Here is a 23,759-nt window from a genome sequence, read left to right on the forward strand (position 1 = left end):
CTAAGACCCTGTTTCTCTGGAGTTTAAATGCCACAGTAGTGTGTATTTCTCTCCTGAAACAGCATGGGAGTTGAGAAATGGCCAGTCTAAACAAATGAAGTGAAGCTTTAATCCACAGTTCTCAGAAATGGAGAATGAAAGAAAGAGAGAGAAGCTGTGGAGTGTACAGCCAAGTTAAAGACAAATGAAGCAAATTTATTTCAGAGCCCTGGCATTATGGGTGCCAACAGCGGCCAGATAAATGCGCGCGCACACACGCACACACCTTCAGGGTCAAAGTAAAGGAAAAGATGGAGGGTTCGGTGTAGAAGGGATGAGGAAATAGCAGGGGAGATGAAACATACAGAATATAATAGATGATATGTCGAGTTCATGTAAATTCATTGTTTTCTTCTCTCCAAAGCCGAGGTCATATCTCCTCTTCCACATCTAACACTCCCTCCCTCCCTTCATCTATCCTCCAGGAGGTGGAGGGGTGGCAGATCTGCTCCGAGGTTCACTTTGCTACCTGGAGACCGACAGCCTCCCTCGGCCAGCCAATCAGAGGCTGTGAAAAACAGACTCCTGCTCGTCCATTGGTCCACTGCTCCCGGGAACTCATTCCACTATCAATGGCCGTGTCATTGTGTCGTCTGGCAGTGCTGAAGCCAATTATACTGCCCCCTTTCTTTGTTCAGACCTTTTCTTTTTCCAGCAATCCCCCTTCACGCATATAAGGGCAGCGACATACACACACACGCGCGCACACACGCGCGCGCACACACGCATACAAATCTCCCCCGACTCCCCTGAATGTCACAACAAGAGACTGAGGAAGTCTGGGAATCAGGAGGACCTGAAACTCATAGTAATGAGACATCATTATAGATCCCACCACAATTTGTCCTATATCCTTGACCTGACCTTAACATGATCAAACCCACAACTATCAAAAAAAAAATAAAAAATCGCTTCTGGGAATGCCACTAGTCTTGCAGGCAATTGGTCAAAAACCCCGAAAGTTGACAGATTTAAATGTTAACCTGATGATGATGCTTCATGAAAAGTCAGGGGATTATTTTTAATGATAAGTCCTAAAAAGAATATGAATGTGTTTTTCGTGGTGAAATGTCAAAATGCATGGCAATCCATCTAATAGTTTATCCAAACATTTCACTAAAAACTACTAAAAACGTCACCCTCATGGTGGGGAAAATGTTTAGATATGGCTCTGCAGAAACACTGCCAGCAGGATGACACAACATAGTTTATTGGGGTCTAATCAGTCATAATAAGGACCTTTAATAGACATACTGAAGAACGGTCATTGACTATGATGACAAGCCTCTCAATCTATTGTGTCAGATAACTTTGTCCTGTCTTGCTTAACTCTTCTGTGCAATAAAACTTAAAATACAGAAACAGAGTTGGCTTTCTCTCTTCTTACAGTTGCCTGTGGCAAACATGAACAGGATGTGCTCACATTGTTACACAGCCACGTGTGGTGTGTAAACACAAGCATGAGTGTAACGGACTATAAACACACATTCAGACACACCCATAGGCTACATCTACTCAATGGAGCAAATGTGCTAAACAAACTCACGCAGACGCACGCACGAAGGTTTTCTATTCTGAGAAGCTCTCACAGTGCTGTTGGAGTAAACAAAGTCTACAGCTTTTTAATCCAGAGAACTCCACTTTTGTCAGCTAATCACTTCATCATCGCCAGACTTCCTTCCCATCTACTCACTGTTTCGTTCCCCAAACCTCTTTCATCTGCTCTACTATATGTTGATTTCATTCATTCTCAAACCTCCCCACTGTTTTTAATTGCAACTCCCACCCTCTCCCTCCCACTTTCCCAAACTCTTGAAGTCACATGAGCGCTCTTCTTCAGATTTAAGAAGATACCCCTTTATGATACCGTTTCCTTTTTATTGTGTAACAATAAAACTCATCTGTTTGTTAAAACCTTGATTTTAAAAGCCTCCTGAATCCCTTCATTTAGAAGCAAATCATATGATCCACAGTTGGCATATGATCAAAAGCTTTATGTTATCTCATGTAAGTTCCTCTTTAAACGGAGGGTGACGCTGAGTGAAGAGAGAAGGAGTAACGAAGAGAAAACTTTATACAACAACTGTGTCAACAAGTTAAAAGAAAACAAAACATGAACCTGCATGTGGATGTATAAACTATGGTGAACATTCCTACATTTCCTGTGATGTACTAGACAGAGTTTTGCTGCAAATTAAGTGTAATTAAAAAAGGGCAAAATTTGCAATTGCCTATATGAATGACCAGAAATTAAATTATTGTGTCATTTAAACTGCTGACAATGCGGGTTTACTGGCTGGTGTCATCACACATTATTTATGTGTATATTTGGTTCTCTTAATGGTAAATAAAACACCTGGGGTTATTTCAGAGAAGTGCCTGCAATAAAATCTTGAAATATCTAAGGCAGTAACATTCATGGGTGTTTTGTAGTCATTTTGATAAAAGTAGTACACATAAGGTTAAAATAATATATCCGTTTACCTTAAAACATAATTAAAGCCTTGTAGGCAAATATTATGAAATACATGTGATTTGAAGTGAAGGCAAAGCATGTTTTATGCTCTAAAAGTCCTCAGTGTGCCATAATGATTTAGGGATAAACCCACTTACTTTACTTTAAAGGTATATTTCAACTTTGTCAAAGCAGCTATTTAACACATGAAATAGCCTAATGTGTATGCACAGATTTAAATATGTTTTCAGGAAAATGTAATTTAAAAGGTTTTATGCTTATTTGCTATTATTACTAATATTTGTTGAGCTGCACTTATCAAAAGAATGAATCTTCTTCCATTCTACAACAAGGACATCCCCTGTACAGTTCTACCACCCAGAGATACACAAACCTCCAACCCTTATGTGGATAACACTATACAGTCTACAAAGAAATGATGCACAGACATCTTGATTCACCAGTTTCTTTGTGTTTCATTCATTAATGTCCTTTGGCCTACGTGTGTGTGTTCAAACAACAATTGTAAATGATGAAAGGAAGTCAGGGCTTTATGCTTAAATTAACAAGGCAGTTAATGAGCTGAAAGGATGCTCAGGTTCAGTAAAGAGCAGAGGCCTTTATTCACAGCGCACAGAAAGGCTGGTGGGAAATGGATATGGATATGGATAGTTTGACACAAAATGACTTCCAAAAACAGAAGTCATTATTTCCTCAAACTCTCCATAACGTCAGACAAGATAATACAAATAAATGCTCCATTTAAAATGAGGAGGAAGCTAAATCTATGCACTAAAACAATGTTCAAATATGCTAAAATCATTGCTGGCCTGAGAACACAACTGTGGATTGTTCTTGAAATTAGAAACTAGTCACATTTAATATTACTACATTATTACACACTGAACTGTGAACTTCAGGTAGGCGTGCTTAGAGGTTTGGAATGAAACCCTCATGTTTATTAGATTATCCAGAGTGTGAGCGCTTCATTCAGCTTTCCCTGGGGTGTGTGCTCTCCCCAGTGCTCTTCTCCCTCTACACCAACAACTGCACCTCAGGAGACCTCATCTGGTCTAACGGTTATTGGCCTCATCCGGGACAACCTGGAGCTTAACACGCTCAAAACTGTGGAGAGGATTGTGGACTTCAGGAAGAGCCCACCCACTCTGTCCCCCATCACCATACTCAACAGCCCTGTGTCTGCTGTGGAATCCTTCTGGTTTCTTGGATCCACTATTTCCCAGGACCTAAAGTGGGAGCCCAACCATCATCAAGAAGGCCCAGCAGAGGATGTACTTCCTGCGCCAGCTCAGGAAGCTCAACCTGCCTAAGGACCTGCTGATCCACTTCTACATAGCTATCATCCAGTTTGTCCTCTGTACGTCCATCATTGTCTGGTTTGGATCTGCCACCAAAAAGGACAGGGACAGACTACAACGGACAGTCTGGACTGCAGAAAAGATTGTCGGTGCCAACCTGCCCTCCATTCAGGACTTAAACATTTCCAGAGTCAGGAAACGGGCAGGAAACATCACTGCAGATCCATCTCACCCCGGACACAATCTGTTCCAGCTTCTCCCCTCTGGTAGGTGCTACAGAGCACTGTACGCCAAAACCAACAGACTCAGGAACAGTTTCTTCCCACAAACCATCACTCTGATGAACAGCTGATTTTTGACTGATGGTGTCAGGAGCAATTCTTGTGCAATAACCCAGTAACTCTGCCTCTAATCAGCCACCTGTTTACTGGCCAACATTTATTATTTATTCACCGTTCTCTATTTCAGTGCTGTTCATACGGTTATATTGTAGATACTGTATATCAAATCCACATACCTTAAGTCATTACCTCTGCACAAAATATTTATTTATTCCAGCATCCTTTGCACTATGCTTCATTGCACTGTGTATATGTATGCATGTATATGTACCTGTATATCACATCCACCTCCGACATGTACATACTACTGCATCCTTTTCACTCTGCTCACTGCACCATTTGTCAATATGTCTATATTGTTTTTGTTCACAGTGTGTATATTGGTTGTTGACGACACTGAAGTCTGTGTCTGATTTTATTTTATTTTTGTATGAGTAAGCACATCGTGAGCAATGTACAATCCAGAGTAAAATTCCTCGTATGTGTACACATACCTGGCAATAAAATGATTCTGATTTTCACTACCACAGACTGGCCTGTACACAGAGCAAAGGAGTGCAAATTTGACTTCACTTTTCTGGGGGATTTAACTTAACAGTCTGGCCAGAGAACAAAGGACATAGTTGATGCTTTTGTCTGTTTGTTTTAAATAAAAAACAGAACATTTCAGTCTATACAAGCTGCAGTCAGTGAGTATATATCTTGTCAGAAATTGTCAATGATTCACGAGATGTGGAAGGAAAGAAAAGATCAACTCACCTGACAGAACAAAGCTGAGGCCTGGGAAACTTCTCCAGCTATTTTGAGTATCTGGTATGACACAGCAGGACATTCACAGAGCAGGCCAGTGCTGGCTAGGCTGACCAAGTCATGAATTCAGACAGTTTAATCTACTCTCTGAGAGCACACAGAGGTCCAAGATGGTGAGATGGAAGACGAAGGTGTGTTTCCTCAGAGTGAACTGGGTGCTCTGTCACAACATCTAAAGTGGGCTAGCATCACTCTAAAAGTTGCAGGAAATCTCAACACTCTGGCCTCACTTAACCATTTTATTCCTTAGGCTTACTGACACAAACATCAATATGAACTAAAAAAGGTGAACAGTTTCTGTGTTTTGGGAGTTTCACGGTCAGTTTAGATGCTAGTGACGGAAGTGGAAGCGGAAGAGATACTGGAGCGAAGGAGGACGTTGTCATACCGTATTAGTGACGGTGACGGAAGGGTTGGAAGAGAAAGGGAGCGGGGACACAAATGATGAGAAAACAACCTAGGGCGTCAACTGTCTAACATGAGGGATCGTGCTGAACACTGGTAATCAGTGTTGGAAATGTATCTGGAAACTCTGGAGCCATGGAAAAGCCTGGAATTTGTCTGTAAAAATAACTAAATCCACTGTTTATTCATTCTTCTGCTGTCTTTTGGCAATAAAATGTGAGTTTTACAGAGGCAGAAACTATCTGGTGTTTTACTGCACAACGTGTCTACATGAGAGGGAGGGACAAGAGCAAGCAAGATGTAGGGAGAAATGTGCTACCAAAGGAATTCACTTTGGCAAACACACAGGAATACAACGGAGCAAGAAATCACACACACACTAAAATTTGACCACATTCACACTTTTAACATGTTACATATAATCTGACATGACTAAAGAATGAGCCAGTCACATCATTAAATTAATTAAGACATTTTTAATAGTTCTGTGTAGCAAACAGATTGACTATGTGCATTATTCTGTATACATAGAGCAATCACCAAAAAAACAAAATGTCTCCATTCAAATACATTAAAATAATCAACCATAAAAATTCACATAGAAAATAATCTCTTTAAAAAATTACTTAACAAAAGGAATGACTCGAATTAGAAAACAAAAAATATTCCAGTGATGTTTTGATATCCTTTTATAATCTTTCTCCTTAAAGTTGAAAACCATTTTTAGTATCTCACAGAATCACCTGGCACGGTCCACCTGAAGAGATGGGCAGAATATCGTGTAACATTCAACAGCAGTTGGTCTATGATATATGTTGTGCTTGACAGCACACGCAGCAGTATTTGCACCTAATTATTCTGTTACTGGATTAAAATGAAAATTTTCTCAATCACCAGCTATATGAAGCACTAATCTTGAATCAGTGGATTAATAAAGAATAGTAACTACATGCTGGGGATGGCTACAGTATTGTATTTGCATAGGAATAAATATTGCATGGAGCAGCTGACATCACCGGGCAGGATTCCTGTCAGATATTACAGCACAACATCATGGCAACATGTATGCTGATGGCTACTGAATACAAATAAGAGCAAGGCCAGACATTCAGGAATTGCTGCAGTTCAGTGGGAGGGAAAATGGGTGAACACAGACACACACACACACACACACACACACACACACACACACACACACACACAGATAACTGAACACACACTTACTTGTCTCTGCAGTTTTGGGGCATTTTTCCAGTGCTATATCGTCGGCAGCAAGACCACAAAGCTGTTTATGAAACCTAGCATTTATGACAGCATGGTCGGTACCATGCAGTAATTACAGATGGCAACATACACGCACAAACTCAAACCTACAAGCACAAACATATAAGAAGTTGATGTATGCGCACAAAACTAAATATAGGTAGCGTCACACACTTAGATATTATTTATTTATATATATGCACACAGGCATGTACACTGCTCAGGCTAGGTATTTTTTATATGGAAACACCCCTTTAAGTTTTATGGTATAACTAACTGTGGAGGAACTTTCTCCTCCAATGTAACTCTATTCCCTCTGGGGTTTATGGGAATGTTCACGTATGTAAGCAGACTTTCTTCATATAACTGTGGTGGGCACATGTGGTAACATGGCTTAGCTTGTGAATGCACACCAGTGAACTAAATCCCTTCTCAGTAAAGCTAAATACAGTGAAACTACCAGGTGATGTTGCACACACAAGGCCAGTGCAAACTGTGACTGGACAAAATCTGGGAGTGAAATGAAAAGACTGGATTTCAATTGGTTGGCACGTTTTTCAATAATACAGCAAAATGATTAACATTTACAAACAGTAACATACAGTATATCAGACAATTACAAAGCAATATGTTTCATAGATTAAAAAAAAGACAATGTGAAAAAGCGCAAAGTGGTCTTGGCCTGGAACATCCAGAGAAAACTCTGAAGCACCTGCAGGATATGCTAAATTCCAGACATTCCCAGTCTAAATTTAAGATTTGGAAATAACCGCAAACAACAAAAAAAAGAAGTGTGGATCCCTCCTGAGTAAGCCTTTAAAGTTGCTCAAGATGCCCTTTAATGAATAACAGGTGACTCAAGTGATGTAGAAAACCAAATACATGAACAGATATGTGCACATGCAAAAGAAAGCAGTTAAATCTTAATAATGACATTGGCAAAGATCCAAAGGTTGATGAGGGACATCGAGGGGTCATGGCTGAAATGAGAGCCCAGACCTCATCCTCTGCCTCTCCCTGTCCTCCTTGAAGACGCAGTCAATGCTACCCTAATGATGATGGTCCTGTTAAGACAAAGGTCAGAGAGTCTCTGCCTTTTTTTTCAGTAAAGTAATCTCGGATTGATATTGGCCCCTGGAATGGCTACGAAATACATCTGTGTTTGGATATCACTGACCTCTGAGTAAAAAAACCTCTTGCCCCGGTTGCCTAATGGGACCGAGGGGTGGCAGCCTCCAGTAACTCCTCTAGTGACTCTGCTCCTCCTAGATCAGGCTCGTCCTTCTCCTCTGTCTTTTTCTTCTTAGTGGGCACTTTGCTGAATGAAGGCGTGTCTTCCTGCATCAGCTCTTTGGCCAGGATGTTGGTCACTGCATGACCAGCTCGTCTGTGGTTGGCTGGGAAAGACAAAGAAACCGAGTGAATGAGGTGAACAAATAAAGAAATAAGAAACTAGGTGTCATGTTTATATCATCACAAGTCCATGCAGATATTTCAGTGCATGCCACGAAGTGACAAATTGGATGTAGAACATGTCAGTTAGCCATACAACACCACACCAGCAGCCAGGATATTTAACATTGTTCACTGCAAATGAATAGAGACAACCAGTTCATTTAGTTACCACGCTGACAGCAACAAGTATTTGCCTCCAAGAGCATCACCAGCTTGTGTTTTGAGTGATAAAACACAAAATGGATGCTCCCATTCTTTCCAATGTACACACACACACACACACACGTGCATTACCATGACACACAAACGGCTTAACGGTGTGGATTAGTGTGACATCTGGAGCAACTCACTGCTAATGTCAGATTAGACTCAACTTGATCCTGACAAGGTGGAAAGGATGATGGAAAGAGAGACGAGGAATAAGGGACATTTAAAGGAAGAGGAAGTGGGACTGAGATGAAGGAGTAAAAGCAAGGAGGGAAGGAAAGGGTAACAGAGGACGGAAGGATGAGACACCATGGGGAGCAGGATGATTCATGCGGTGGGAAGATTAAAGAGGCAGGGATGAATGAAAATGAGATGGACATGGATGGAGAGACTGAGTGAGAGGAGGAACGTAAGGAATGACTAGTAGTAAAAAGGACCACAGATAAATAGTGGATGCAGGGAAAAAAGAGTAGAGATGCACAGGGACGGAAAGAGAAACACAGCGAATGTGACAGATTGTGCCCTGAGGTTTTTATTCTTCTACCTGCTTACTCTGTTATTTCCCCTCCTCCCACACACACACACACGCACGCACGCACGCACGCACACACACACCAGCCTTGCCTTTATCTCTCATTCCCTCCCTCTATCCTTTACTACTCTTCATTCTCCTGTGTGGGAGGACAGCTGTGCAGCAGCGGCCATTTTGAATTATATAGGTCAGTGGGAGATTGTGTTTGCTGTTATTGTATGCCTTTTATGTTTAGAACGCTTCCCTCCTCAGGCAAAAGAGGCAAGTAAAAAGTTAGCATCAGTACACGACATTTGTTACAAGCACACACATCAATGTAATGTGTTCCTGTGATACTGATTAGAAAAAAAAAACAGGTCGTCATGATACACAACCACAGAAATACACATGCAAATGAACCATGGTAACACAAACTAAAGTTTTGACACATGGTTCTCAGAAAAAAACAAAAAAAAACAAAAAACACACACAAAAAAAAAGTTACCGAACAGGTCTCCAGAACTAGCTGTGACAAAGACACAATTGAGTCTGTGGAGAAAGAGGAGGGGAAGGATTTAGAGTCATGTTCACAGTTGACTTGTCTTCTTTATGTGAGAGGCTCAGCTGGACTGATCAGACAGTTGGGGTGTCAAATTATCACCTCACATACTTTCTTGGAGAGAGACACAGATCACTCTTCATCTCTTAGAAACACGTGGAACACTTCATCTCTTTTTCAGTCTACTCTCACATTCATCCTACCATATCTATTTCCGTCCCTTTCCAAGCCTCTCCCTTACTCATAAACTAACTAATTAGAAATTATGCAAATGGCCCATAAACCGAGAGAAAGAGTGTGCGTCAGTGTGGGAGTTATTCTGTGTGTACGTATACTGTGTCGAGCCTGTCCTAAAAAAATCAAACCCGCAGAGGAAAGCTCTTCAAAGGCTGTCAACCCAGCTCCTCTCCTCTCTCATCCTCCTCCACTCCCTCTTCAGAGAGAAGACAGAGAGAAGGAATGGAGAGAGGGATAAGAGTCAGGATCAGAGGGTTGTTGCATTGGAAGCAGCATGGGAAAAAGATGAAGTTAGACAGAAACCTGATAGGAAAATTCTCAGATGATTTTCTCTATATTTAAACATAATTAAAATACATGAACAAACGTCCTCAGGAGCAAATGTCATCACCTGATAGGCAGTATTAAATAAGCATATCAAGTTAGTTTCAACATTTATCACATTACATAGATAACACATCAAATATGAAAGGGGCTTAAAAGAAGAGGCTGGCCATATTCTATATATCTAAATCTTTGAAAACAGGTCAGTAGTTATATATACACACTTTCCTTAAAAATGGAAACTAGTTTTTCTAAAACTTTAGTTTAAAGTTACCATAATTAAAATGGAATAATAAGAACAATAAGTACAAGTAGAAGAAGTAGAAAAAGTTGAAGAAAAGAAGACAACATACTTTATTAATCCTGCTAGTGGAAATTCAATTGTTTCACTCTGTTGTTATTGTTATTATTATCACCACCACCATCATTCACAGAGGTCCAAAATACACACACACGGACAAACAGGATCTATACACGTGCATTAACACATGGAGAGATTTCAGAGTGAGAGAGCTGCCATGTAGTCAGGCGCTCTGAACAGTTGGGGGTTCAGGGACTTGCTCAACGGCACTTTCAGCACTGCCCAGGAGGTACCTCTCCAGCTACCCATCCACACTCCACATGACTGATAGGGTGATGCACACTCGAACCAGTGACCTTCTGGTTCCCAAGTCAAATTCCCACGGACTGAGCTAGTGCTGCCCCTAATAGGAGTAAATAGTGCATTTATTGGGGACAATAAACACAAAACACTTGTGGTACTGCAAAAGTAGAACAAAAATCGCTGGAGTAACCCTTTAACACGTGGCACTTCAAACATAGCAAGTTTTTGGATATGACCCACATGCTGAGAATTTCCTGTGATGTTGACTAAACGATCCATGCACTTGGCATGAAGCCTGGTGTGTGCAGCAGTAGGAAATGAGACGTCAGGACTCACAACAAAGACTGTTTAGGTCTGTTTACTGGTGGGAGTGAGACTGAATGCACACTGAGGGGCGATCAGAGGCACAAAGAGTGTGGTGAAAAGATCATCTGTAACACATTACACTCCAGGAGATGCAATAATGACTACCTAATGAGGGAAAGAACGCTTTGTTGTACTGTATGTGACTGCTGCCCTTATGAGAGGAGATAATTTGCAGACAAGCTAGCAGAGGGCAGGCTGGGACCAGAAGGTAACGAGAAATAGCTCTGAATACCCACATCTTGCCTACCGTGCACCTTAATGAAGGGGAGATCTGCATGGTGTAAGGAAGGAAGAAGCCATCTTTATGCTCTTGGTTTATTGTCAGTAGAGCAGCTGCAGCAAAGCCACAGCCACATGACAACATGGTAACAGTGCCACGACTAGCACGATGGAATATTTGCAGATGCAGGCTGAACCTACATCAGTGTCTCCAACTTAGCAGGGACTTATATCACCCTCCTCAGGCCACACTGCGTATCACACTCCTGCTCTACACTAGAGGACTGTGGGAAAGAGTAACGTCATCTAGCACCACTACTGGCTTGTGTCTGTGGGTTAGTATTGATGCGCAAGCTCAACTGGTGCACATCTGTGGCTTTCTGGTCTGTATTGTTTCAGTGGGTGTTAAGTATGCATGTGACATCACCACTGCATCAGCAATGGCTTGATTGATCAATGCTCTCCTATTGGTCTGAATTATCTCTCCTGTGAGAACATCTGTGAAAGCAAGGATCTTTGTAGGGGTTGTCTTGTTCTTTTGTATGAGCAGAGCCTCTGCAGAGCCAGCGTGTGCCTCTATTGTTGCTATCCCCTTTATCTCAGTCTTTCTGTTGTGACTGGTTCTTTGTCAACTTGTTGCTACTGTGATGGGTTGCTCTGGAAAGGGTCATGACCCAGCAGATGGGTCCTATAGTGAGTGTTTAGAAACGTCATTCCTCTACACACGAGTGCCCTTAAATTGTTTAAACACGTACACACACAAATTAGCCTAATGTTGCCAAGCTGACAAGACTGTATTCATACAAAACAGACCATAACTATCTAAAGTAGAGAGCCAGAGTGTGATAGTGCTTGAAAGGATATAAGGCTGTCTGTCCTCTGGAACCTAGCATTCCTTTTTTAGGTGTATGTATTGGTACGCAAACACCAATGTGTGTCTTTGTATTGGCATGCAAGCATCTGGTGGTTGCGTTTTGTTTGTATGTGTGTAAAGAGGGGGGGGGGACAGACAGAGGGTAAACAGCTGAGGATACGCGAGCTGAGGTACAGGTCAAAGGTGATGGGGTATATAGCCTCTGAAGCCTCGTGGCCTTCCATTCAGTGATACTGCTGTGACACAATGAGCATGGCAACACACTCAATGGGCCCTCAGTAGTCCTTTAACACCAAGTTGGTGACGTTTGCAGTCACCAGCTGTGAGGGGAATAAAGAAAGAGGAGGGGAAAGGAGGGGCACACTTCACGTAATGGAGACCATAATATATTTGACTGTTATTCCAAGTCATAACTTAAGGTGGTCACAGAAAGTTGGTAGCAGTTTGTGTTATTTTTCAGCCTGTCTTTGTTCACTGTCTGATGTCCCACAGCCTAGCCCAACAGCTCTGATAAAATGTTAAAAAAGGGACTATTATTAGCTAATAATTTTACTATTCAGGTAGTCATGGACATTTTGGATAAGAAATCAATATAGTCCACATGTACCATAATTTATTTATTTTACATAAATGTATGTAAAATAAACAGTGTTAATGAGATTTACTCAGACTTTGCTAACAAGAGTTTTAAAGGTCTGTACCTGTGATGTGTGTCATGTGTCAATTTTGTGTTGTATTATCTATGGATATACACTGTTGCTAAAACAGGCCACATTATGAAGGTGTCTTAAAGCCATGGAAAGACTTAAAATGTCAATGTCAATTTATCATGGAACCTAATGTACACATCTGTGTTTGCTCAGTGGATGACACGCTCACATCCTGAGCCACCGCTGCCCAACTTCGGCCAAGTGAGTTTTCACCTACCACTTTGCTGTGAGAGGAATGGTGTGTCCTTATTTACCTGCCCTCCTGTGCTTCTGACCACATCTGGGACATGCTGATTGTAATCAGAAATGCTTGATCATTCCCACGACAATCTTTTAGTGTGAGCAAATGAACAAGCTGAATTCTAACTCTTGAGACATTACATATGTTAATACAGACAGTAATGTGAGATGCCCTCTGATGAAACAATGTCTGGGCTTTGTCATGCTTCAGTAGCTTGATGCACACATTAGCATTCTATTAAAAAATAACCAATCTCCCTGAACATACTAAATGTTTAACTAACCCAGAGTTAAGAGATATTTGATAGAGCAGCAAGACAGATCCACCACATTAATGGATAATCTTCTTCATTATTTATTATAATTACTATACTAATAACCAGAACATGCTTAAAGAACTTAACCACAATCGTAATTAGGGTGAGTACATACTTTTTCTCAATTGGGGGAAATCTTATGTAATGCTTCATTATACTTAACATTCATACTCCAGATGAATTATCATTTCTGAAGTGAAAACAGGCATCTTGACGCCAACGTTATTCCCGATTAATACTCCAGTTTCCTTAAATGCGGACGTAATTAGCCTAAGCACTGTTTTTTAATATATCAAGGTGACTGTGTTAGGATATCAGGCGGATGAAACTCCAGTTTTAATGTATGGTTTCAATGCAATTTTGCTTAATTATAGATCAGAGGATGAACATTACGTGACATCGGACAGGTAATAGCACTAAACACGGATGGACAAAAAATTTAAATGAGTAAGATGAGAAACTGATTCAACTGGCCTCAGGGCTAGTGGCATGTTGTTCAAATGCATCTATTTTGACAGAAATCCTTCCATGACTCAGTCACATTTTTGACCCGTCGTATTACACATTATGGAGCAAGCACTAAAAATACATGCGTACATGACCTGGATAGTGTTTTAGCCTGCTGATACAGGCTGCCTGTGGAGCCAGTGGTGCCAGATATGTATCAGTTGAGCCAAAGTCAGGATGTGCCTCCCCCTACTTCAGCTCCACTAAATTAAGACCTCTGACTCAACCAACACACACAGACACACTCCTATAGTGTAGCTGAAGGACTTAAGGCTCTTCCCGGGGCTAAGAAACAAAGTAACTAACTAGAAAGGAGCAGTCTCAAAACATAAGTGAACAAATCCACAGCGAGGCTTCACACCCTCCACATCAGCCACGGAAAACCCTGAACTTTGGCAAAGGAAAACCAAAATGACAAGACGAGGAGGAAAAGAGGAGACAGAAAGGAGGCAGTGAGCAGAGATGTGATACATACAGCCTCCTATATTTTCATTTTCTTTCCTACCACAGACAAGAGTTTTTCTCTCTCTCTCTCTCTCTCTCTCTCTCTCTCTCTAACACGCATGTTAAGGTATTTCCTGTTATGAATGTGAGGTGGCCAAACAGTATTATGGGTGACTGACTGAGCCCCTTAAGTGGGCCCCTTTTTTCTCATACAGTGCTCCTTTTGTCGCTTCTCTCTCAATTTCCTCCTTTCAATCTTGTCACAGTCCGTTCAGTGGTGATGAGCCTGAGCCATTTGTGATTAAAGAGAGTTTACTGCACATATTTTCTCAGTGTGACTTAGTGGACCACTGAGGACCACTTGTCAGAACCCTGTTTAATAGCTATGCATAATTAGAGCTAAAAGGCTATGTAAATTAGTTTAGTGATTGACTTAAAGACAGAAAGAAAGAGAGAGATAAAAGAAAGAAAGAAAGAAAAGTAAGACAGAGAGAAAAAACGAGAGAGAAAGAAAAGATAAAAATAAAGAATGCTGCAGAGTGCTCTAAGCAATTCCACTCTGGAGCGCCGCTTCACATCTGGCTTCTATTGAGAGAGGTATTGGGTTGCACACACTCTTCCCGGGCCTCTGTTATGTGTGAATACTCAACCCACACATGAGTGCATGTAAGCATGCGCGCAAACGTGCACACACACACACACACACACACAGAGGCTCTCTCTCAGTTAATGGGCACTGGACACTTTCCCACTCACATGGTTACACACAAGTTCCCTACTACCAGGTGTCATGTTACAAAGTTACTATCCTAACAGCTCACAGTGCCTCGTTTTCATTTACCATTTCATTGTCCCCATAATGTCCTACATGTACAAGTTTAAAAACAGAAAATAAAAGTAAGAGAAAAATACTCTTTTCTCCAATAAGTGAATGTAACTGGATTGGGCAGTGGGACAGACAGCGGAGTAAGTAGCTAACCAGATTACTGGCCTGCCTCTATGAGCTTAGAGTGAATAACATGACCTGAATGAATCAATACAGGCTGGAGTTATGCTCAGGAGTATGTCCTCACATATAGGACAAGGACTTCTGTCTGGCACAGTAATGACGGGAACAGTGTTTGATGAAATGGAGAAACTGATTTAGATAGTGTAGATTTTATGATAATGATATTTTGTGTACATGTTAACAATGAGCTAGGGTTTCAAAACCTGCCATAAAACCATGAGAAACGCATCTACTACTTCCATTCTCAGTGTATGTGCGCTGGAGGTTTTAAGTTTTCACATCACACTAGTGTAAATTCAATATGGGGCTATTTAAACTCAGATTTAAGGTGAACACAAATGTTTCCTCTTTAGCAGATTAATCTGAAAACAGCCTTATAGTGTCAAACTGATACATGTACAATCATCATTCTACAAAGTAAAGGTCAAGGATCCAAGTGAAGTAACAATAAGCAAAACACTTTATTGTGTGGCAGGGGACTTTAACAATTCATATTTTCTTCATACTTTAGCCAGTTGTTAAAATATGTTGCCCACTCACTGATCCCACTTCCTTAAACTTTCTACCCACACTCTGGTTTATCCTCCTCAGCTCTACATTCATATTCCTCTTTTCCAATTCCACAACCACACCCTCACCAGTTGTCTGTCTCCTAAGTATCCTGCTGCCCACATGCACCCTTAGCACCCTCCCTCTTCTCTTGTTGTTATGCCAATCATTGGTGGACTTGCCTTTGCCCCCCCGTAACCATGACCAAAGCATACTTCCAAAACCACAGTCTCTGAGCCATGCGGCAGATGGAACAGAAACAGGGGGACACAAATCTGTTGTTGTGTGTTGACAGAAACATAGAGACAGAGAGGAAGAGGGAGATGGAAAAAATGAGTCTCATATGCTACACATGTTTCTGGATAGTATAGATGGTGTGTGAAAGGAAACAGAAGTCTGTAAATCAAGTAATACAAGATGCTTTGAAACATCTGCATGTTTTGTGAACATTTACTGGTCTGCTTGTGAATGAGTACCTGCTTGGCGTGGCCCTCTCTTTCTCCTGAAAGCAGCGCCAGACTGCAGCGCCTCCAAAAGGCCATCCATGATACCCGTTTCATCACCCTCTGTAAACACAGCATCAAAACATAACATCAGCAATGCATCAACAAACACTGGATTAAATCAATATGTGGAGTCACATTTCAACTTTTATTTATATCACACATATACACACACCACTCCATTATCACAATCATGTTATTTTAAATCAATACAACCCTGACATATACACATTTTCTTTACCAAGAACTGATGAGTAATTAATGGTTTTTCTAAACCCTCTACCTATCGCTGTTCCTCTTAGACACGCCAACACAGCCACGTGAGCAAATTAGCAACATTAACCCAGATAGGCAGTGACCTAGTTCAGCTACTGTCATTGCAAGGGGCTACACACTGGACTTTCTGGGAGATAACCTCTACAGCACACAAACAGCTGTATAGCAAACACCCCCCCCATCCCTTAAATCAGGGAAGGGGGCCATGGCAATGATGCTATGTATATAAGTGTGTGAGTGTCGTAATAATTGTTTTGTGGGCAGGATTCAGTGGCACAGCTCAGCGCTCAAGCAGATGGTTTTAATTATTTATATTTGGACCTGAACAGAGACACAGAGGGGTCTGGAAAAAAGGGGCAGTGAGGTTGGGGGGTTAAAGGTTTATGTCTTCACCTCCCCAACCCCCAACCTCACACACACACGCACACACACACACAATATATTTAATCCTGCAGTAAGCCATGAAGCAGATGGCCTGTGGTCTCGCCTGTCACGTCAGAGAAAGTCTCTCTCACACACTTCCCAGGCCTTCCATAGCTCAGATACACCCCTCAATGTCCATGTACTGAAACTGCACAGATAGTTCAGAAGGATGTAGGCCATGTTTTTCTCCTTCCGGGGAAACACATCTGGCACATCTCCACTCACACTAAATCACGTGGTTGACTTAAACCGCTGGCGGAAGCACACAGACACACAAACCTATTTGTGAATATGTACTGGAGGCAATCAAGAGGCCAAACAATGACCAGGTTTTGTATGAAACAGGCTTACTGTTGACCGAGTGAACTCTGAACTAAGCTAGAATGAATGAGGGACGTTACTGTATAGAATACATTGAACTCTAGTATTTCTTTGCAAGTGTGGCCTAGGGTAAGGCTATTAGATAAAGCCATATATGAGTCTTCTTTATCAAAGTGAAGCTTTACAATGTTTGGTTTCTTAATGATTAGTAATAGGGATAATATTGGGGGAAACACACTTGTTGGGTTCAATCCCTTGTTGATAATCATGTGCTCTTGTTAATCCACATGACTTTCTGTGGAACAGATATCTGGTTAATGGGGTTATTATTGACAATCAATATTGAAATGGCCTCAAAAAGTGGTGGTGGCGTAGTCAGACAGTACAACAACCGTATGGATTGGGAACAGCACAAGCACAAACACTCTGTACACACACAACAGCGCATGACACACAGCAAGGTACTGCCTGAAGCAAGTAAGAACATAAGACGGATTAATTAGTGTAACAGCATTAGATCATGAGCTCTTAAACACACCTTTTTGGATCTGATCTATATTGAATGCACACACACACAGACACATTTATCTGACACACACACAGAGGGAGGACAGGATCATGTGTGGAGCATTAGTACCCCTAAAGGATGTTCACACAATAGGACGTGGGGAGATGAATGGAAAAAAACCAGAAGTAACAATAAACACAGACATATAAACAGAGAAACTAGTTAGTAGTATGAGATAGAAAGACAGTGTTCAAGTGGGTTGGACAGAGTTTTCCTAATGTGCCATGATTGTGCCCCTCTTTCACGGCAGCCTGGGGAGAGACATCAGGCTACCCAGGCTTATCCTATCTCATCCACCAGCTTACCCTGTGCTTTTCTGCTCTCCTCCTCATTCCCCCTTTTCTAAGAGACATCAACACAGTCTAATCCCCAAGACAACATCTGCTGCCCTACTCTCTGCATTTCCTTCCCCTCCCCCATGCTACTCTCTCACTTACTCGCTGTGTAGAGCACGAGCACTCCTAGTGGCAGTTCCCATACCAGCATCAGTGTGGGTGTGTAAATCACACATGCACACACCCTTTGCCACATACAAAACAGCACACAGCCTCATACAATATTTTACAGACAGTACTGACACCTAGCTGTAGAAATAAGAATAAGTCAGTTGCCAAGTTGTCTGGCATATTTCCAAAGATGAGTGTATGACAACCAGGGATAGATTTTTCCTCACAGTGGTAGACAGTATTTATCGGAGAAAATTAGAAGATCTTCTACTTAAAGCACATATAGTGAATGTGGCATCCAGGTACTTTGGCAGTCTGGTGCCCTGAATCCTGAACTTCCATGTTTCATAAGAGCCAAATAGAGCCAAATTAAAAGCACTTAATGATTACATTATTAAAAGATGACATAAGTAATAATCTAATAAGAGTCTCAGAAGACTCTTATTATTCATAATAGTTACCATCACATGCTTAGCACATGAACAAAGTGAGGCTCCACTGAGTGAGCGTCTGTCTGTCTGACTCACATAGGAATGACAAGGCCACAAATGGCAAACACACACTGACCTTCCGGGGTTTAACCAATAACTGGGATATCATGTTTACAGAGAGACAGAAAGTGAGAAAGTGGAACACTCAAAGATAGTAAGGGTATGTGAGTGCATGGGTGGGAGAGTAGTAGAGAAAAACGAAACAAAGCAAATGTGAGTGTGTGAAAGTGTAGCTGCTGAAAAGAACCTTTGTGTAATAGCCATAGAGTATGAGGGTTATAAACAAACACAGAACAAAGGCCAGGTGTGTCTATGCCAGATTTGTCTGTGGCTGAATTCAAATTGAGGAGTTTTGAATGACTCCAAGCCACAGAGGCAGTCAAATATGCCACCTGTATGTAAATGATCTCTAGCCCACTAATGCACATACACACACTCATCTTTGAAGCACTATTATGTTCCTTTCGCGCATGCCTCTAGAGGCTGAACATGAAATTTGACAACCTTACTTTCTATCACAAAATGTCTGCTTTCAACACAGAGACAAAATATTGCAAGTAGAGCCTCAGTGCTTTCTGTGGGTTATAATGCCCTTTAAATGAATGGCAGACACAGGCGGAGGTAAGGGGAAAAAAGAAGAGGGAGTGATGAAACAAAAGCAAGAAAGAGAGCAGAGGAGAAGCCAGCTGGAATGTGCAGCACTAGGAGAAAGGCAAGAAAGACTTTTTGTAAAAGAGGTTCACAAAACAGACACATAGATAAACATTCTTAGGCTTACACACACACACACACACACACACACACAGCGCAGAAACACTTGACCAGAGTTCTCCAACCCGTAGGTAAAGCAAAACAAACATTCTCAAGAAGTGATGTTGTAACACACATACATACACATATACACAGACTGCACTGAGGCTGTAGCAGATTTTGACTGTGGAACTGTAGAGTCCCAGGAGAACTCGACTGGAGCCAGAGAGAGGAGGAATGTACTGAAACTAGGTCACAGTCTGAGAGAAAGGGGAAAAAGTGCCTGTGCATAAATGTGCATCTGCAAGTCAGGATTTGACAGTGTGTATACGAAGATTAGAGAGTGAGAATTTGTGTGTGTGTGTGACACATAACAGCATCTCACAGAAAAGTGGAAACATGTTTTTGGTGCTAAAGAGATTTAGGCGTTCAATCAGCTCTCTATTGTGGAGGTAAATCCCCTGTTCACTAGAGAAGTGAAAAGAGGTCAAGCGGTTCATTGTGTACATCCTTCTTGTCCTCACATTACTTGCTTACTTCAAAACACATGTCATCTACATTAGATTAACTCCGGGCAATAAATACTGATGGGTCCTTCTACACACACACACACACACACACACACACACTCCTCAGAAGCGTGGACTCTGACTGCCCCCAACTGGAATCTAAGGGAAACACAGACAGAGTGGTGGACTGTTTCTCTTTCAGTCACACGCAGGTAAACATATATGATCCAGCAATTGTGACCTGCGTTGATGTCAAGCAGCTGGTTCTTGAGTTTCTCCTCCTTCTCCTTCTCCGCCTTTTCCCTGGCCAGTTTGGCCTTCTTGATCTTCTCTTCAGCCTCTTTCCTCTTCTGATTCTCCTTCACTGCTTGCTGATGGGGGGGAGAAAGAGAAAATATCAGACAGTGCATGTATGCTAATTACGTTTTAGTGTGATGGTGTGGATAACCTAGCGTGAAAACAAAGTGATCCTTAGAACAAAATTCAAACAGACAGATGTATGACGGATCTGATGGATATAATGGTTATCTACAATAACTGGTAAAACAAGTTACCTCCTGCCCTCCCAAACGCCACATTTACAGTTGATATATAAACTGACAATATAATGAAGTCACTCTCATTCATTATTATGTCAATACACACAGGTGTACAGCAATATTTGTCTTTCTAGTTTGACAATTGTCTTTCATCTTAATTTTTTTCAACTCCACTTGTGTGTCTGTCGTATGTCTTTGTATGTGAAACTATTTGATATGAGGGTTTTAGTTAAGAAAACCACACTTGTGCCCTTCACAGTTCAGACTTCAGTTAGTTAATTCACATGCTCATAAACACACCTGGAACATGTTTTTAAAGGTGTTAATGTCGCCAAAGAATTCCTCTATGGAGATCTTTCTCGGGTCAAAGACAAAGTAGTCTCCCAGGTCGTTATATTGCTTCTCCATATTCTTATGCAGCAGATCCAGCTTCTCATACTGCTCTTGGGCGAGACTCACAAAACTGTGGAGACGCAATGTTAAGGAACATCGGACCACAGCCTCTGTATTTTAACAATATATAGAAATGATAATTCAGGATGACAAGGTTTATGGTTTTAATATTCTGGCAAAGCAATCAATATTTCAAATATGTAACTGAATAAAGAGGATATGGACATCTTCTCCACAAAAAGGTCCTTGTCACTTTGTGGAGGGGGGAAGGTTTCCAGATCTTTTTCCAGGTTCTTGATCTGACGGCCCATCTGCTCAAGGTTCTTCTGAACTGTCTCTGCAGACACTGGAGGAGACAGAGGGGAAACATTAATGATGCAGAGCAGCTACATTGGTACACCTATATATGATAGCACACTGCATCAATAAGATGAATGTAATGTGTAACGAGGGATTGTAATGGATGATACTATGTAGGGCTGGAGAAGTATGGAGATCAGTTAGGTGTCCCATGTACCTCTGCTGGCCTTTTCCACATGGATGAGCTCGTCTGGAAAGCTCATGACTTCGGGATACTGCTCTTGGCACACATCAGCGAGGAAATGGAGCAGGGTCTGCTTCAGATCAGCTGATTTGGTGTCACGCAGCTGATTGGAAGAAGGATTGATTTAAAAAAGGGCACACTGAAAAGGCAATCAATGGAAAGTTATTTCATGTCTGCATGGGCTGTCAGTGTTTCACACTTTTCTGTTTACAGATGTGTCAATGGATGTTTATGCACTTCTGACTGTGCATCCATATTTCCACATTACAAATCTGATAAAAATACAATAAAATGAATACAGACATCACTGTTGTTACACTAATTTGGCGTAGCATCACTGTACCCATGACAGAATCACTGGGCCATTTGTACATGTTCATGTCTGTGTTATATAAATTAAATACCTAAAGCTAATGTTGTTGCTAATGTTTCAACTTATATATGTTTTATGTAGACCCCTCTCGTCACTCAACTGTATAAAACTAAATAATATGGCCCAGAAATTGACTCTGGTTCAGATATAATTCAGTGTTGAAAATAACTGAAGTGAAGCCAAAGAAGCTGGTGCATTCATTTAGTTTTCAGCGTGTGTTTGTGTACTATATCTACACTTCATTTTACCTTGCAGAGGTATGATATGGAGAAGCCATATGCTTTTCCATTACGGGAGCCAGCATTCATGTAGTTCCCAACAAGGAGGATGATCTCAAGCAGCTTTGAGAATGTCTCGCTTTTCCTGAGTTCCTCACAGGCTGCCGTCACAGACACCACGTCTGGCTTGATGTTGTTTAGGTGCTCCTCAAACTGCAGCTTGAACAGGATGGCCTGAAGCCGTGGCGTCAGCCGCTTTACACTGGACATCTGGGGGGGGGGGGGTGTTCAGACCTATTCATATGTTTGTTGCCACATGGATTGTGTGTGTGTGCTTAATTGTGTTTAAGCTCACATATTCCACAGCTGAACAAAGTAGTCTGTGTGTAACAGGGTGAGGATTTTCTGTGTCTAACATAGTGACAACGGTATGACTCAGTATTTCAACATGTCCCATATGCCTCATTTGCCATTTTCACAGATTTCCCTGCAATGTTTGTGGTCATGTACAAGTCAGCTACAAATTCAACAGATTTTTCAAAAACAACATGGTCTAATTCATGTGCTTCTTCATTTCTGTATGTACGTTTCCTCACCACTACTCCGAACTGTTCGGACTCAGCCAAGTCATCATATTCATCCTTCATCTCTCCCAGGACACTCAGCTGCTCCGGCGCTGGCAGTTGTTTGATCAGGTTCTTTGTGGCAAAAAGAGGAAAACATACATGACAAACAGGATCTGGAGACACTTTGTTTGTGCCACATACATGTGTCCCAAACTACTCCTTTAGCAAAGACAGATTGATTGACCCTTAAGAGAAACTTTTTTCTGTGGGTTATTCCACTGTAAAGGATGATCCGTGTGCAGGTTCAGCTAATGAGCTGTGTGAAGTATCCAGAAGTTTATGTGTTCTTACGTAACTACGCAATACCCATCTTAAGTTACCATTTTGGCTAGGTCTCTCTTGTAAAAGAGATCTGAAGAGACACTCAATAAATAAAGGTTACATAAAATAAAAAATGTCCTGCTGACGAACACATCAACAAGGCAGAGGCTTTCTGTCACAAGAATATAAGCTCAGTACACTTTTATCCCATTCATTAACTTGACTCATGATTCTACACACAGCTACATACACATTAAACTGAAAGAACCCATATTGACATACAAACATGACTGGATGCATACACAGAACCTTATATACCAACACTGAGGAAGATCTGAACTATGTACCTGAGCCAAGGACTCTGTGAGGATCTTCTCATTAACCTCCAGGATAGCGTTCTTGATCTCTTCATATGGGATACGGAACGATCCCAGAAAAATGGCTGTATGAGCAAACACAATTACCAGCACTTTTCATTACTACGATCTAAAATCTAATAAGGATTCAGTTGAACACACTTTATAGTTGGCATTTCAATAGTGGTGTTCACTAAATGCATTTAAAGAGGAATGTTAGTCTTACAAACAGATGGGCATCTGTGGACTTACAAAGGTTCTGTGAAGACTTAGAGTCGAGAATCTTCAGCTCCTTCACCTTCTTCTTCTGCGTCTGTTTCTTTTCGTCTCCGCCATCCTGCTCCATTTTGGCTGGAGAGGTGGATAGAGAAATGGACAGATGAAAAAGAAGACTTTGT

At 41.4% G+C, this 23,759-nt stretch overlaps 1 protein-coding gene across 1 annotated transcript; it reads right to left on the bottom strand.

Annotated features, from left to right (window-relative positions):
- Positions 1-5,825: 5,825 nt before the first annotated feature.
- On the bottom strand, positions 5,826-23,740 carry LOC119888937 (protein diaphanous homolog 1). Its single transcript, XM_038699737.1, has 10 exons — positions 23,614-23,740; positions 23,353-23,447; positions 22,715-22,816; positions 22,149-22,388; positions 21,501-21,630; positions 21,205-21,329; positions 20,891-21,055; positions 20,293-20,422; positions 16,241-16,330; positions 5,826-8,029 (listed from the first exon to the last, which is right to left on the bottom strand). Exons 1-10 carry the CDS (start codon positions 23,705-23,707, stop codon positions 7,842-7,844), a joined length of 1,359 nt encoding a protein of 452 aa, XP_038555665.1. The 5' UTR covers positions 23,708-23,740; the 3' UTR covers positions 5,826-7,841.
- Positions 23,741-23,759: the final 19 nt, after the last annotated feature.

The sequence above is a fragment of the Micropterus salmoides genome, unplaced genomic scaffold (genome assembly GCF_014851395.1).
Source record: "Micropterus salmoides isolate LMB-PRFRI ecotype aquatic unplaced genomic scaffold, ASM1485139v1 Ms_hic_scaffold_5, whole genome shotgun sequence".
NCBI lineage: Eukaryota > Metazoa > Chordata > Actinopteri > Centrarchiformes > Centrarchidae > Micropterus > Micropterus salmoides.